Source organism: Denticeps clupeoides, chromosome 4 (genome assembly GCF_900700375.1).
Source record: "Denticeps clupeoides chromosome 4, fDenClu1.1, whole genome shotgun sequence".
Classification (NCBI taxonomy): domain Eukaryota; kingdom Metazoa; phylum Chordata; class Actinopteri; order Clupeiformes; family Denticipitidae; genus Denticeps; species Denticeps clupeoides.
This window is the reverse complement of record NC_041710.1, coordinates 17893792-17908865: the sequence shown is the minus strand read 5'-3', so window position 1 is coordinate 17908865 and position 15074 is coordinate 17893792. Positions and strand designations below refer to the sequence as shown.

General features: G+C 41.8%; 4 protein-coding genes across 6 annotated transcripts; 3 read left to right on the top strand and 1 right to left on the bottom strand.

Annotated features, from left to right (window-relative positions):
• Window positions 1-61: 61 nt before the first annotated feature.
• Window positions 62-3717, bottom strand: toe1 (target of EGR1, exonuclease). 3 transcript variants are annotated; one of them, XM_028976887.1, is made up of 8 exons: window positions 3668-3717; window positions 2584-2702; window positions 2444-2484; window positions 2178-2274; window positions 1929-2087; window positions 1581-1840; window positions 1290-1452; window positions 62-768 (listed from the first exon to the last, which is right to left on the bottom strand). In XM_028976887.1, coding segments are annotated over exons 1-8 (1458 nt in total). In that variant the 5' UTR covers window positions 3669-3717; the 3' UTR covers window positions 62-150. The 3 variants fall into 3 exon arrangements, with proteins under 3 accessions (XP_028832720.1, XP_028832719.1, XP_028832721.1); XM_028976886.1 differs by having other exon boundaries at window positions 3580-3678; XM_028976888.1 differs by lacking the exon at window positions 3668-3717 and having other exon boundaries at window positions 2584-3077.
• On the top strand, window positions 3081-5112 carry LOC114788376 (THAP domain-containing protein 1). Its single transcript, XM_028976889.1, has 4 exons — window positions 3081-3522; window positions 3682-3835; window positions 4074-4246; window positions 4350-5112. Exons 1-4 carry the CDS (start codon window positions 3373-3375, stop codon window positions 4719-4721), a joined length of 849 nt encoding a protein of 282 aa, XP_028832722.1. The 5' UTR covers window positions 3081-3372; the 3' UTR covers window positions 4722-5112.
• Window positions 5113-5314: 202 nt separating this feature from the next.
• selenop2 (selenoprotein P2) lies at window positions 5315-7383 on the top strand. Its single transcript, XM_028978038.1, has 4 exons — window positions 5315-6048; window positions 6293-6505; window positions 6589-6700; window positions 6790-7383. Exons 1-4 carry the CDS (start codon window positions 5825-5827, stop codon window positions 7069-7071), a joined length of 831 nt encoding a protein of 276 aa, XP_028833871.1. The 5' UTR covers window positions 5315-5824; the 3' UTR covers window positions 7072-7383.
• A 752-nt stretch (window positions 7384-8135) lies between these two features.
• On the top strand, window positions 8136-12052 carry elovl8a (ELOVL fatty acid elongase 8a). Its single transcript, XM_028976849.1, has 8 exons — window positions 8136-8272; window positions 8362-8428; window positions 8712-8899; window positions 9174-9254; window positions 9549-9605; window positions 9683-9797; window positions 10201-10328; window positions 11251-12052. The coding sequence occupies exons 1-8, from the start codon at window positions 8261-8263 to the stop codon at window positions 11416-11418; spliced, it is 816 nt and encodes a 271-aa protein (XP_028832682.1). The 5' UTR covers window positions 8136-8260; the 3' UTR covers window positions 11419-12052.
• Window positions 12053-15074: the final 3022 nt, after the last annotated feature.

The following is a 15074-nucleotide window of genomic DNA, read 5'->3' as shown; positions in this document are numbered from 1 at the left end:
ATGCACTTTTGTGGGCCCTTGTAGCTGGGGATGTCATTTTACAAATTTCCCTTTCAACACCTTTCAAAATGTGCACCAGTGACCCAACCTGGTTTCTTTTATTAATGATCAAAAGTAGCACATTCGCCCTCAGTTGGTTCAGGGGATTTCCTACACTTTAACAACTGACCCATCAGGACTTTTCCCCCACACTGTGTCCATTTTGTGCATGTGTGCTTTGGAAGACTTTGAGAAGGTGCTTTTGGCCACATATAGAGGTACGGATTTGCCACTGAGATAAAGTTTGTTCAGGCAGCCTGGAAGCCAGGTATCCAAGACTGACTCTTTCTCCCTGGGCAACAGACAGCTGGCGTAGGAGAAAATGAACCCTGTCATGAAGGCATCAAAGCCTGCTCTGTGAGAACCCGCCTCAACTTTTCTGACTACGGAGTCCATCTTGGCAGTGTTCGGTACTGTTTTTCCATGATGGCCTGACAAGGCACTATTCGCTCCATCGTGAGAAGCTTTTGCTGCTTCTGAATGATCCTCAACCTGGGCATCACCATCCTGAGCTCCTTCCACAGCCTCTACAGTATTCTCCATGTTAGGCTGCTTGCTCTGAGGGCTGCTTGCTCTGTCCTCTTTCGCTGACTCCTGAGATGCCTTTTGCTTTCGTTTACGCTTCCTCTTGTTCCGCTTGTCCTCCTTATTCTTCTCATCCTGCAGGATTATGAGGTCTGTGTCATGCGACATGGCACAGTGAGTGCCATTTGGGCACCATCCATAAGCCTGAAATCAAGACACAAATGATCTGATCTGTTCCAATGTGATACACTGCTCAGCAAAAAAAAAAAAAAAAAAAAAAACTAATATGTCAGAAATGCTGAAAATATTACTACCTTTTACTAAATTTTACTACCTTTGAACAAAAAGAAACTTGAAAAAGAAAAAAAAACTTGAACATGAACTGAGTCATGATGGGAGGGAATTGGCACGTCTGAATCTATATGGAGAATCTTACTGCATGCCAGTGAGCACCCTACTCCTTATACCACATCAAGAGCCCATGGGGGCCTTGCTGTCAGAAACATTTTAAATGTTGTTGTTCTACATACATTCACCTTTAAATTTAACAGCATTTAACCTGAAAAGAAAATTTGATCAGTAGTTATATTCCCTATCATTTTCATTTAGTAGAAGAAAACTTGCCACAACTGAAATAAGCTAGAGTTGCAGGGTTAGGAAACTGTCCATCCTGGTACAGGACACTAGTGGCACCAACAGACCTGTCTAACTGGTGAAAGACTCACTGAGAACTGGATGCAGATGTCCAGGGTGTCTCCATCATTTTGTCCATCAGTGCAGGTCCTGAAATCCACATAGTTCTGCGTGTTGCCAGTGTATTCACAGAATTCCATGAACAAATGAGGGCCACTGTTCCCGGCTTTGATGGATCGACAGTTTTCCAGTTTACTGAGGAAAACAACATCCATTGGTTAAAATTTCTCAGTTATCAGTTATCCTTTCAAATCCTACCGTTCATAGTAACATGACTTACTCATGTACACTCAGGACAGAGACCACTAAGTAACAAAACGTACCATTTCTTATACGCATATTCCAGATAAGATGCCGTGAAGCGAAGTTCGTATTCTGTAGCGTACTTGGTGTCATAGATCCCAGCAGGGAACATCTGGGACAAGTCTGTGGTAAAGGTGCCCAGGCGCTCAGGCAGGTGGGCGTAGAAGCACTGGTACAGGAAGACCATGTCAATGAGTCCATTATGAACCACCAGAGGCTTGCGGGACCTCAGGAGTTCCACGAAGAGGGTGCGCATGTTTACACCATGTGCATCACCTCCCTGGAAAAGAAAAAAAACCAAGTAGAATCATTCAACGGCCTTACTGAATACAGAGCGAACCGAAAACGGGCCATTGCTCCACACTCACCTTGTCGTTCCCTTTGTAGTACGGGACACCTTTTGCATACTGCTTGTTGAAGTCAAATCCATGCTGTACCAGGAACTGCACAGACTGTGGTTCAATAACATACTCTTCTGAGCACAACAGGGTCAGGTTATAGACCTGCACTAAGTATGTCTGTTCAACCTGCAGAGAGTTCACATTGCACCTTTAGCTCTTGGGGTTGTGCAACTGTTTTGGATTCCACATAATGCATGAACGACAAGCTAACCTTACTTTATTCTCCAGTTTCTTGTAACAAGCTATGCCTAAAGAGAGGATGGAGCGTGAGCGAGCTGCATGACAAATCGCTTTATATCTATCTTCTATGGATCTGAAAGGAAGGAAAACTGATAAAATCTCTGACAGGGTGGTTGTGCAATATATATTTAGGTCAAGCGGTTCTATAAAGGCACAACAGTGGCACATTATGACTTGTATCACTTTTATGGTTAAAGAAGAAAGTTAAATACTTTACTTTAATCAACTGTCATTCTACTTACTCGGCCAGGAGAGCTTTTCTCGACCCTAATCCGCTAAGTTCCTAAAAAGAGAGAAACAAACGTGCACTCAGAATCAGTATTATATTTTTTTTAGATTTGAAGAAGAACAGTAACGGGAGCAGAGTAATAACAATTCTCACCGTGTCCAGGGCAATAAAGGAAGATGTTTTCATGGCGAGCACGATTGCTCCCCACAGTTCTTTGAAATTGTTGATGTGCACATCGACAACCGGGATAACCATGGACGACGTCATGTTCACTAAAAGTTCAATTCAAATCTATTTTAAAAGCGATACGCTTGACTTATAAACGATCTGAGATTAAAAGGAAAAGATGTAATGCATTCGGTGCTAAAAGCTTTGCTTGTGCGCCATGCTTCTACGTGAACATCGTGGAGCGGACCCCACATGTCAACAGTTAACTCGGTTCTCTGCAATGTGTGGATTTTAATTTTGTTAAATTATGACGTACATTAACAATTTGTTTAATCCTTCAAAAACTCTGAAACGTAAAATGCGCTTGAGGTCCTCTGAATGAATTGCTAGTTGGAACAGTGTCGTTTTTTTTTTTATACTATTACAAACAGGCACATTCCCAGTCCACTACAAGTGATTACGTCATCAAGGTCGGCCTTCAACGCCGACGGTGCCATTTTGGCTCAAACTAAGTCAAGATTGCATTTGTTAGATATAGGCTATCAGTTTAAATAATGATTTAGACCACTTTAAAATCATTTTAGTGGTGTGGTCTAGCATACATAATTACAGGTCTCTGAGCAAATGTAACTTTTTGTAAAGATTTGCAAAGAGGTCACTGGCAATACGCTCTTATGCTGTTAGCATTAGCTAGCTGGCTCGCTACGTGTCAGCTAACGCAATTTGTTTACTAGCATATTGCTAATCGAGCTATTCAATAGGGTTTTTTAAAAAATGGGCGGATGTTCAGCTCCGAACTGCTCCAACTCCACTACAATTGGGAAACAACTTTTTCGCTTCCCAAAAGACCCAGTGCGCAGCAGAAAATGGGTTATTAATTGTCGCCGTGACTTTGTGCCGACTCCTTGTTCCAGGTTGTGTCAGGCAAGTCTGCATCTGAAGGCTAATACCATTATCAAATCATTATTTATCGTATCAAACCTCTACGTTTTATCAGTAGGCTGATTGCTTGGCCTCCGTCATGGAATGTTAGAAATATTAGGCTTTCTCTAGAAACGCTGATCATTACTTTACTCCTGACAGGACCATTTCGAAGAGAGTCAGTTCGAAGAAATCGCCAGATCACCAGCAGGGGGAAAGAAACTAAAACCGAACGCGATCCCCACGCTTTTCAACGTGCCAGACCCACCTTCTCCCATCACACCTCAGGTCGTTTTACCAATTAAACCAGAACCAGGTACGGTTTCACTGAACAAAAAATTATATATCGAGTGTATATGTTCATGAATTCAACTGTATTAAATATAAAGCAATATACTAAAACAATTATATCTTTACAATCTTAATCCCAAATCGTTGTTGGAATTGTTGCTATGACCTTTTTTTCTTATTTTTTTCTTTTTTATATTGTGCATTAGATATAGAAACATCACATGGCTTTAAATACAGTATTTATGGCCTTTTCTCTCTTGTAGAGAAGGACTCAAATGTGGGGGACCATGGCTATGCTCGACGGCAGCCCAAAGCGGGTGTGGAGGATGAGGCAGGACTGCAGAGAGCCGAGGAAGAGCGGCCTTGCTCCCTCTGTCAGCACTACAAAGCCCAGCTGGAGCAGCAGCAGCAGCACACTGCGCGACTGCAGAGAGAGGCCAGTGCTCGGTCGCGCACATTTCGCCATTCTTTTGGTATGCCTGAAGTGTTGTGGCTGTAACGGGGTAAAAAAAGAAACATCTCTTATTTGTTTGGTGCAGGCGGAGGACATGAAGAAGCGTCTTCACAAGCTCAATAAAATTGAGAAGGGACTGCAGATGTTCCTGTTTGAGGACCAAATCCGTGCATTGACTTTGGCCAAGCGCTCGCGGCGGGCCGTATGGTCCCAGGACACTGTGCTCACTGCGCGCAAGATCCGCTGTGCTGTGGGGGTCAAGGGTTACGAGTTCCTGCGTGACCTGGGGTACCCTCTGCCGTCATACAGAACTCTGTGCAATCGACTGGAGCCGAAGATGATGACAGCCAGCATGCAGGATGAGCTGGCAGAACTGGGCCTGGGCATTATTACATCGTGTGACAGTCCAGAGGGAAATGGAGCCCATGATGAGGAACTTATTGGAGTAATGGCATGAAAAGGGATTTTCTTTAATGAAACATTCTTAAAAAGTACTCTTAAATGACTGATGCTTAAAGACTCTAAATGGCACCTAAAGGAAGGGTTTGGTCGGGCTATTTTAACACGTTGGTCTCACGTTGGTGACTGTGGTTTGTGCCTTAGAACAAATTATTTATATCCTATCTCTTGCCCGTCCGGATTGCTCAGTGAAGAATGTGGTTTGCTGATGAACATTAACTGCTCTACAGTACTGTGCAAAATTGAGCTCATGTTCCTTGTGGTTTATTTTTTTTAAATGAAGCGACTAATTCTCACGATAACATCCAGTTCACTAGAGGTTTATGGGAGTTTTCTACTTTGCTGTGTAAAACACTCATATGGTGGAAAAATTAAAGGTCTCCAGGTCTGCTGCACCGTTTTCTTTCCCCCAAAATAGTTTTAGCAAATACAAAAAAGTGGGCTTCTTGTCTTGATTACACCAGTTGACCTTTATACTTTATCATATGGGCGGGGGGGGAGGGAGTCCGTGGTGTGTGGTTTTTTTTTTGTTTTTTTTAGCACTACCTAAGAACACAAAATGACTACTAGTTTAAAAGCGAACGTCTGGGAAAGCGTACATAGGCTCTTCTCTTTTCGGTGGCTGAGACACCCTATCATGAGCCGGATTACATGCACATCATGTTCAAAAGTATAATTTGTTTTTTGTGTGTATTTTTGATTATCTTCATGTGACCACCCAATTACGAAACAAACTGAAAGATAATACTGGTGAGGGTTGAAGGTTAGATAACTCCACTCCCACAAACATTTTGGACCTAGTGGAACACAGACACGACTCTCCTATTGGGTCTTTATATTTGCTCTGGGGGAAGGTCCTGACTTGATGGGTAACTTAAATCAACTTTTCTGAAAGTTTATCACTTTTGCGAATACTGAGGAGGCCCAAAGATAAGCAGGTTTGTGTTTCTGCTCGGTCTTGTGGTTTAGAGTCTTATTATGGGTACCAGTGACTAATTTTGCTCATCATTTTCAGTCTCAGTGAGTTACATGGTTGAGGGCATCAGGAGAACGGCCATAATTCTTTTTTTTCGCAGCTCCCTGTGTAGGTGAGGCTGTGGGATGATGCAGGGTCTCCAGACTCTGTATCTCTCCACTCTCCCCGCGGTCCTGTGGGCTTCGGCACTGTTCGTGGAGAGGGACAGTAATGCAACGACCAGGATCTGCAAAGTTCCTCCGCACTGGACCATCAACGGCTCTGTGCCAATGAAGGAGCAGCAGGGAAATGTGGTGGTTGTGGCTCTGCTCAAAGCCAGCTGACAGTTCTGTCTCACGCAGGCTTCTCGGTAAATTCCATTATAGCAGTATATCCAAAATGTATTCTCAAATGTGCTTGTGGTCCCAGGAAAGAACACTTTATTTTATTCTACTACTCTCTTACATGCTGTATATAAACAGTATTATAGTCATTATGTATCCATGATTGTACTATGGCAGTTTTTGTCTTATGCATAGTAATTTATAGACATGCAGGAATAATTAAGGGATGAACACAGTAAATCTGAGTAATGAAGTATTTATGTTCATCAGGCTGGGAAGCTTGCGTGACAAGCTCGCACGACGGAGGGTGACCGATGTGTCCTTCCTCATCGTGAACGAGCAGGAGGCGCTGTCCAGAGCCATGTACTGGGAGCTGAAGAGGAGAACAGCAGCCGCAATCCCAGTCTACCAGCAGTCCCCAATGCAGGAGGACGTCTGGGAGGCACTGGAGGGAGACAAAGATGATTTTCTGGTTTATGACCGGTACAGCGCAACCGTTAATGTTAATTTGCATGGGTGACTGGGTAACCACTGATCCTTTTTCCCACATTGTATTACACATGCAGATGCGGGCGACTGACATTCCACATTGTCCTGCCATATAGTTACCTTCACTTTCCTTACGTGGAGGCTGCTATACTGGCTACATATTTTAAGGATATCTGTGGGAATTGTTCAGTACGTATTGACATTATTTTTGTAACCTTAGCCATTTTTGCTAAAAACAGTAGAATTTGATCATAACCCATGTATTCTTTTTCCTTCAGTTGTATGCCAACAACACCATCCCATTGCATTTTAAATACGGTCAGCATAATGCCACCCTGCAGGAAGCTCTTGGTGGAAACGTGACCAACAGCACTGAATCCACTGCAGAATCCAGCATGAAAAATGCAACGGCATCTAAAATCAGCACGGATGCACAACCTCACAACAAAAAGGAAGAAGCTGGAGATGCCACACACACACATCATATGCCTCATGACGTGCATGTTCACCAAAGTGTGAGCAAAGTGAAGACTGACATACATCGGCATACTCAGAAATGAACAAAGTCTATCATCCAACTGTTATAAATGTATCCCCAAAATACCTCTAACTAAAAACCCCACTGGGTCCACTCTGCATGACGCATCCAACATGAACATCTACGTCCTTAAAAGAGAGGACATGTTACTAAATTGTGGAAAATCCCACGATTAGGTAGATTACCTTATAAGTTGTCTGTTGTATATCAATATTGTGAACAATGATCAGTTTAAACCTATAGATACTGCTTCATGGGAATGTACTGCAGTGTGAGCCCCTATGGGAGAATTGGGTCTACCACAACTGAAGATGGAACACTAGTTTAGCAGCTTATTGCCCCATTGCATGTCTAATATGTTTTACTCAGACCCTTCTTGTCCTTTTTTCTATTCTGATTGTTTTCCTTAAACCGATATAGGCTTTGTATTGATCATTGTTTCAATTTATGGACCTGTGTAGACATGGGGGAGGTGCATTGTGGGTTGTTGTGAGATCATTTTGTGTCTTTTCACTGCATGTAATGAAGTGTGCACTGGAAACCTGGCCGGGTATTTGCATATGGATGCTATGAAGTGAGGAGACAGATGATCCACACAGCTCTGACCATGTCCAACTCCTCCTCCTGTCATACCTGCTTCAAGAGTGATTAAATGAACAAATTGCTCATTAAAATACCCTGATATATCTTAAATATCAGCCCTTCATTTGTACTGAAACAGTCTTAAAATGTAATAAACAGTAATACAATTTTGAGAATATTGTACTGAAAAAACCTTTAGGATCCTGTTGTTTTCTGTTTCTTTTTTCAGCAGTTGAGACAAAATGCTGTATTATACAGACTGTAATACTGTTTTATATATATATATATATATATATATATATATATATATATATATATATATATATATATATATATATATATATGTTTGTTTGTTTGTTGTTTATTTATTTATTTTTACTTTTGTCACGTGAATTTGAACGTAAATAGAGTAAATTGGCATGGTCCAAAAATAGCAGCAGAATAAAAGTAGCTTTAGGAGATTTGGTTAATCGCGTTGCGCATGCGCAAACCGCTTACCTTCAGAGCCCGACTGGTGACCGCGGTCGCTCCGCGAGCAAAACAAATGATTAAATGTAACTAATCTGCAAAGCATCACTTCATTTCATTTCAGTGAGGCAGGGGTCGATAGATGGCGATATTTCCAAGCTATGGCTGTCATGGTGAGTCATTTAGGGCCTTTTTTATGGGTTTTAATCTCAATCAGAACGGCTGATGTTTAATCAATTAATGTCTTGATTTTAATATACAGGACTATAAAATGACTTCCGTGTGGCAGAGCATTCAACTCTTCTATAAGTGGATTTTAGAAAATGGAGGTAATGTTGATCCATTCTAGCAATACTTAGACTTATAATACTACTAATAATAATAACATTGTACAAGCAAGATGTACTTGAGTTATATAATGTCATTTTAAGCAATTTTGTCCATGAAATGGAAGTATATAATGGATTCCATTCATTTAAAGTGAACAATAATAATTGTCATTCATTGTATTGTCCTTCATTGTATTTCTTTTTACCTGTACAGTACATTAAGAACAATTAAGGTTTATGACGTGCTGATAACACAGAATTTACATGTGCATGTGTGTCCCAGATGAAAGGACCAATGAGTGGCTGCTTGTGTACTCCCCTGCTCCCATCACCTGCATTTTCCTGTGTTACCTCATAATGGTTTGGCTTGGTCCCAGACTGATGGCACACAGGCAGCCTGTCAACATCAAAGGCGTCCTGATCCTTTACAACTTTTCCATGGTGTCCCTCTCCGCTTACATGTTCCACGAGGTACTCTGTGTGCAGTGAGATTACAATTGCTGCAATTATGCAGTCTATGATTGAGGCTCATTGAGCAGCTACTCCTGGGCAGTGAGTGGCTTTCATGGATATCATGTTTACAATGGTTTTTAAACTAAAAGGCATATATAGAAACTTTTTTTGATGAGTGGTGTCATTTTCTCTTATACCTGTGGATGCTTTTTTACCTCATGATGACCTTTAGCTTGGCCACATGGATTATTTGTCTGACATTTTCCTTTATTTTTTCCTTTTTTCCATTCAGTTCACTGTGACATCTTGGTTGGCAAATTACAGTTTGCTTTGTCAACCAGTGGATTACAGCCACAGTCCTCTAGGAATACGGGTAAAAGCAGTTTGTGTCCATATTTAAAATGGCTGGTTAATCTGCTCTACCAAATGAGATACATATTATTAAAAATGGAGATCAGTAGATGAAATGCAAAGTCATTGCAACAGCTTGCTGATATGTCAGTATGCCAATTATATTACAAAATTTATAATGAGCAACATTCGATTCAGAATTTACTAAATTTTATTCTATTAGAATTAATAGAATAGAATTCTATTGCATTAAACGTGAGTTGCGAGATATTACATTGGTTGTATCTTCATGTTTTTCTCTTGTTATGGGGAACAGATGGCTAAAGTATGTTGGTGGTTCTACTTTTCCAAAGTCATAGAGCTGTTTGATACGGTAAGACCAAGTTTGTCCAGCGTAGAGGTGAACACGGCTTCAGCGATTTCCATTCCTGACCTTTTCTCATTCCACAGGTCTTCTTCATATTAAGGAAAAAAAACAACCAGCTGACTTTTCTGCATGTCTACCATCATGCGACTATGATCTTTAACTGGTGGGCAGGGGTCAAATATGTGCCAGGGGGACAGTGTAAGTTGTTTTTGAGGATACATCATTAAAGTTTTTGTTATTTTAGCATTTTATATATGTCAGTCACCTATTATATATTATATATATATATTATATTTATAATAGGTAGGTGTGTTAGAGGATGTATATACACAATGCACATCAGGGCTAGTTTGGCATGTTCGCTTTCAGTGTTTGTTTTTGTAATTTCGGAGGAAATAGTTCACCAGAGGAACCCATGGAGATTGTGCAAACCGCTGTACCGTTGTTAAAAGAGTATTTATCTTGTCCCTCAGACCCCACTACACCCAATGCTAGTGTTGCTGCGGTTCCATATTTCATCAGTAGTTGGAAACATACCTCTTTATCTCAAGGAGACATTTAGCCCAGCGCGTCCTTTCATGTGCTATGTGTTCCCCCTCAGCGTTCCTGATAGGCCTCATTAATTCTCTGGTCCATGTGGTGATGTACCTGTATTATGGTTTGGCTGCACTGGGCCCTCACATGCAGCGATACCTTACGTGGAAGCGCTACCTCACTTCCTTACAACTGGTGGGTCTGCCAAACTGTACTTTTAAGTCTACTCCCTTTTCGTAGGACAATATGTATGGTATTTTAGACATGAGTACATGACTGAACACTGGATTTAGAGCACATTAATAGAAACACTAATAAAAAAGACGATTTGATCTGGCCGTCTGCACTGCACTGTTTAAAATTCTGAGCCTGAATTGTTGACTCATTATTCTTGTTATTTTTACCATACCATAGCTTTAAAATGCCATAGATAGTCCGCATTTGCTGAGTAATGCAATGGTAAAGCAATTCAGTTTGTGTGGCCAGGGGTTTGAATCCACGCTGATCCGTTATCAGCAGTCTCTGACCCAGCATGTCTAGGCACATAAATGCTTCATAGAAGCTTCAGAGGGCTTTAGACGGTTCAGGTAAATATCCCTTATGCCTCAACTACAGATCTCAAGTGAAACAGCGTGCCCGTCTATGTACACCTGACAGTAGAAACTAACAACAACTGGCCTGTTGTTGTTAGGCAAATCTCAGTAAGGCTAAAGTGGCATAAATTTTGTATAGCTTAAAGGTGAACATGGGTTTAACAATGTGTTCTTCATTTTAAGGAAAAATATGAATGCGCTGTATTTGAGTATGTGGGGATGCTTGTGAATGTCACATTAAAAGTTTTTATAATTATAATGCTTGAATTAAAGTGCCAATAACCTAGCTGCATGTTTGGTATGGTAGTAGACTTTGATGGCTTTAACAGAGATCATGTTTGTCAAGAGGAGATGGGATCTTGTGTTCGTAAAGAACTGACAGAATAGGGTTAACATTGTTCAGATTTGTAAAAATATTGGGTCTGTGAGACCTGTCAATCATCCCCATTGGTTCCACCTATTTTAAACTTATGAAAGCATCTTTTTTGGGCCCTAATTAACAATGATGTCTCTGTCACCAACAGCTGCAGTTTTTCATTGTGGTTCTCCACACCGGTAACAACCTCTTCACTGAGTGCGACTTCCCTGACTCAATGAATGCGGTGGTGTTTGCCTATGCCCTCAGTCTCATCGCACTCTTCAGCAGATTCTACTACCTAAACTATATTGCAAAGGCAGCAAAGAAGATATGATCGACACAGCTACTAAAGGACATCTAGATATTAGCCATATGAAAACTGCATAGAATGTAGATAAGGGCTTGAATTGATGGGTCTCATTCATTTACGCAGAAGTTGTATAGATACAAAAATGTTATTGATTATAATTGTACTAAATTCTGTAATGTAGCATCTATGTTACTGTGCTCCGGCCATCATTAACATGATTGATGGAATGAAACAACTCATCACCGAGACTCTGAATTAGGTGTTGGTGGCGGCTAAAAGACTGCAGGCCCATTATTTCTCACACACAATGGTTGACAAGTGGAGAGGAACATTACCACAGCCAGTTGTCTGAAAGGTGGAGGTACTGCAACCAGAGAAACAGAAGGAAAGGTTTCTATGCAATTACTGTGCAGAAGCACCTACAGGAGCTGCCATTATGTTTCTAATAATCTCTATGTCAGCCAAACATAAAGGATGTCAGCAGTCAACCTATGGTTAAGGTCAGCACTTTGGTCAAATCTATTTTGTTAATTTTCCCCCCCTCATTGTTATGTTAATAAGTGGTATTTCAGATAATAATACAACAGATCTGTCTTATTGTAAATCTGTTTTTCATTCTTTACTTTCCAGAAATAAAACACCAGCATCATTTCTAGTGTTTCTTGCTTTTGCATCCTTTAATAACATGTGGAAGTACACACCCCCTCATCTGCAGCACTCTATCTCCCAGACACACACAGGCAGCATCCCCAGCCCATCCCCCGCTGGTCATTAGGGATGGAGTGGTGGATGCGCTCCGCCGATCGGGCCAAATTGAAATAAACCCACCCGGCTTCTCCACCCCTCTCCCTCCTTATTTATCTCATCTGCCGCCCTGACACTTCATCTGTCACAGGAATCCGCTGGAGCACAGTGCGCCAATCAGATTTCAGCCGGGGCGTGGCCAAGTGCGCGACCCGCCCCCACCCTGCCCCGTCATGCGATAGGTCCTCCCCAGCCTGTGCCTTCAGATGCACTGCATTACAGCAGAGCCCTTCTGTGGCACGGACGAGCAGTAGCTTTGCTTTTTTGACAAAGGGTGTAATGGTGTGTATCATCGCGGCCAGAATATTTCAGCCTCGGCACATCATTAGTGCGGTAATGATCACCTGGGTCTAATTACGTTAAGGACGCAATGAAAATATTTTGGCTCAGATGCGGAGGAAGCCGGCTTGGGAAGCGCTGCTGTTTTCAGATTCATTGAAAGCTGCTCAGAGGTGCACAGATGGCTTGGAAATGTACCGGTCCGAGCTTGCCAAGTACTTATCAGACTGCCAAAACCAGACTGGCATTTTACATGTCGAAGATCCCAAGGTTGGCCCCTTTTCTCCGCTGTCTCTGAAACTGTGTCATGCTATCATCAATGCCAGGAAAACTTCTTTTAATTTTGACACTTGGCTTGAGCTCCTGTACTGCCTGTTGATCACCAGTCTTTTGTGCCAGTCTGTGAGTCGTGGCTGCAGTTTGAGAGCAGTCAGACAGAAATATCTCTCCTGGCCTCTGCAGCATGTATCAGATCATGACAACCCATCAGAAATGAAAATCTCCTGGATAATAATGAGGGCAAAAGTGAAGAAATATACTTATGTTGCCTGCTGCACAGTTACGAGATGCCCAATATCTCAAGTTCAGCATAGATAGGTCATGAATGAAACCAAATTACTCACCAGACTTATATCTACACCAGTCTACATTGTTTACATTTACATTTACAGCATTTATCAGACGCCCTTATCCAGAGCGTCTTACAGTCTTACTGACTTACAGTCAGTAGGGACAGTCCCCCCCCCCCGGAGCAACTTAGGGTTAAGTGTCTTGCTCAGGAAGACAATGGTAGTAAGTGGGATTTGAACCCGGGTCTTCTGGTTCATAGGCGAGTGTGTTACCCACTAGGCTACATACCACCCTACATTGTGTTTGATATTAAACTAAATCTCACTAAACTAAATTTCTTTGGAGAATCTCCATGAAGTCTCCCTAGGAACCAATGACATAATAATTTTTTAATCAGATGCCCTTATCCAGAGCGACTTACAATCAGTAGTTACAGGGACAGTCCCTCTGGAGACACTCAAGGTTTAGTGTCTTGCTTGCAATGGTAGTGAGCGGGGTTTGAACCTGGCACTTTGTGGTCTTTTTGTTCACTCGTTTTTGATAGGAGGACTGGGAAGACATTGAAAACCATTAGCAATAGATATAGAGGGGTCAGCCAAGAAATACGTGTGTCTCATAGTGACCAGAAAAAAAGTTTAATCCCCGTCTCAGGATTCAAAGGGCATTTATCTTTGTTTATGGGTGCATATAGAAATCCTTGGGTCAATTTGAATGGCTTGATGTTTGGTTGAGAAAAGCTGAATGCCTGGAAACACTCTGCTGCGTTCCATTCTAATGAGAGGCCCAGGGCTGCTTTGTCAGTCTGACAGCCATTTGACAGAACTTGCCGGGCCATTTTTTACCTGTTTAAATGTTCCCCCTGAGAAGAGATTTACAATTGGTGCTTTATCTGAGTAGCCCCTTCATCGTCTTTGGATTATTTTTAAGGTAAACAGATGACAGTTTTAGGGCGAGTCATTTAAATGTCACTTTCCGTCAGATGAAGGCCATCCTTTAATGCCACTGTCACTTTAAGTATCAGTGCCTGCTTCTGCTGTTCCTGTTTGATAAGAAGAGAGGAGATTGAATGGAGAATTGACGTTGCTATCAAGTTGGAGAGAAGCAGAAATAAGGATTGTTTGGTCTCACATGCACAAATACCTACAGTTTCCATTTGTATGCAGCAGAAATTGCATAATTATTTCATCTGTATACAGAAGAACAAACAGAATATGAATATGCGAGCTTGTCACCAGCTCTCAGACGTGGTGACTAAAGGTGACATGACATACTCCCCTGATGAAGAGAAATGGAATCCTTCTCCACACATTGTTGGCTCAGACTCCCAGTGTTCCACCCCCACATCACACCCTACTTCCCCACTTCGCCCTCTCAGCCTAAGAGCAGAAGCACACTGTAATTTGTAATCACTCAGAGGGTCCGTACCCTCCTCTGCAAGGGCTGACAATAATCACAGAGTCGGCCAGGAGAGGTGTGAGCTTGGCGCTGGCGATGGTGCTTCAAATGAACGGCTGTTCCTACACAATGAGGGTTAACTGGCGGGTTAGCATCTCGACACACTGCACTAGCATCAGTCTGAAGAAACATCGGTCAGGGGGTTGGGGGTAAGTGTCAAGTAAAACCTGCTTCCTGGTCTATGACCATTAAATTCAGATTAACATTATTATCATCTATAGTGTATTTATGAGCCACAGTGGAAACTCTGGAGTCCAGTGGTACATAAAACACATATAGCACATTCATGGTACATACACTGGACATAACCCTAATAATAAACCAGCATCAAAACATATTGCTATACAGGGAGTGCAGAATTATTAGGCAAATGAGTATTTTGTCCACACTATCCTCTTAATGAATGTTGTCTTACTCCAAGCTGTATAGGCTCGAAAGCCTACTACCAATTAAGCATATTAGGTGATGTGCATCTCTGTAATGAGAAGGGGTGTGGTCTAATGACATCCACACCCTATATCAGGTGTGCATAATTATTAGGCAACTTCCTTTCCTTAGGCAAAATAGGTCAA

What these genes read in the sequence shown, in the direction of transcription:
- LOC114788376 (XM_028976889.1), top strand. Translation starts at nt 3,373, where the DNA reads ATGGGCGGATGTTCAGCTCCGAACTGCTCCAACTCCACTACAATTGGG. An exon ending in CTTGTTCCAGGTTGTGTCAG is followed by an intron (nt 3,523 to 3,681) that starts GCAAGTCTGCAT and finishes TACTCCTGACAG; the next exon opens with GACCATTTCGAAGAGAGTCA. An exon ending in CTGCGCGACTGCAGAGAGAG is followed by an intron (nt 4,247 to 4,349) that starts GCCAGTGCTCGG and finishes TGTTTGGTGCAG; the next exon opens with GCGGAGGACATGAAGAAGCG.
- toe1 (XM_028976886.1), bottom strand. Translation starts at nt 3,664, where the DNA reads ATGATCAGCGTTTCTAGAGAAAGCCTAATATTTCTAACATTCCATGAC. An exon ending in CCTACTGATAAAACGTAGAG is followed by an intron (nt 2,703 to 3,579) that starts GTTTGATACGAT and finishes TTGAACTTTTAG; the next exon opens with TGAACATGACGTCGTCCATG. An exon ending in ACATCTGCATCCAGTTCTCA is followed by an intron (nt 769 to 1,289) that starts GTGAGTCTTTCA and finishes TCTTGATTTCAG; the next exon opens with GCTTATGGATGGTGCCCAAA.
- elovl8a (XM_028976849.1), top strand. An exon ending in GTGGATTTTAGAAAATGGAG is followed by an intron (nt 8,429 to 8,711) that starts GTAATGTTGATC and finishes TGTGTGTCCCAG; the next exon opens with ATGAAAGGACCAATGAGTGG. An exon ending in CCGCTTACATGTTCCACGAG is followed by an intron (nt 8,900 to 9,173) that starts GTACTCTGTGTG and finishes TTTTCCATTCAG; the next exon opens with TTCACTGTGACATCTTGGTT.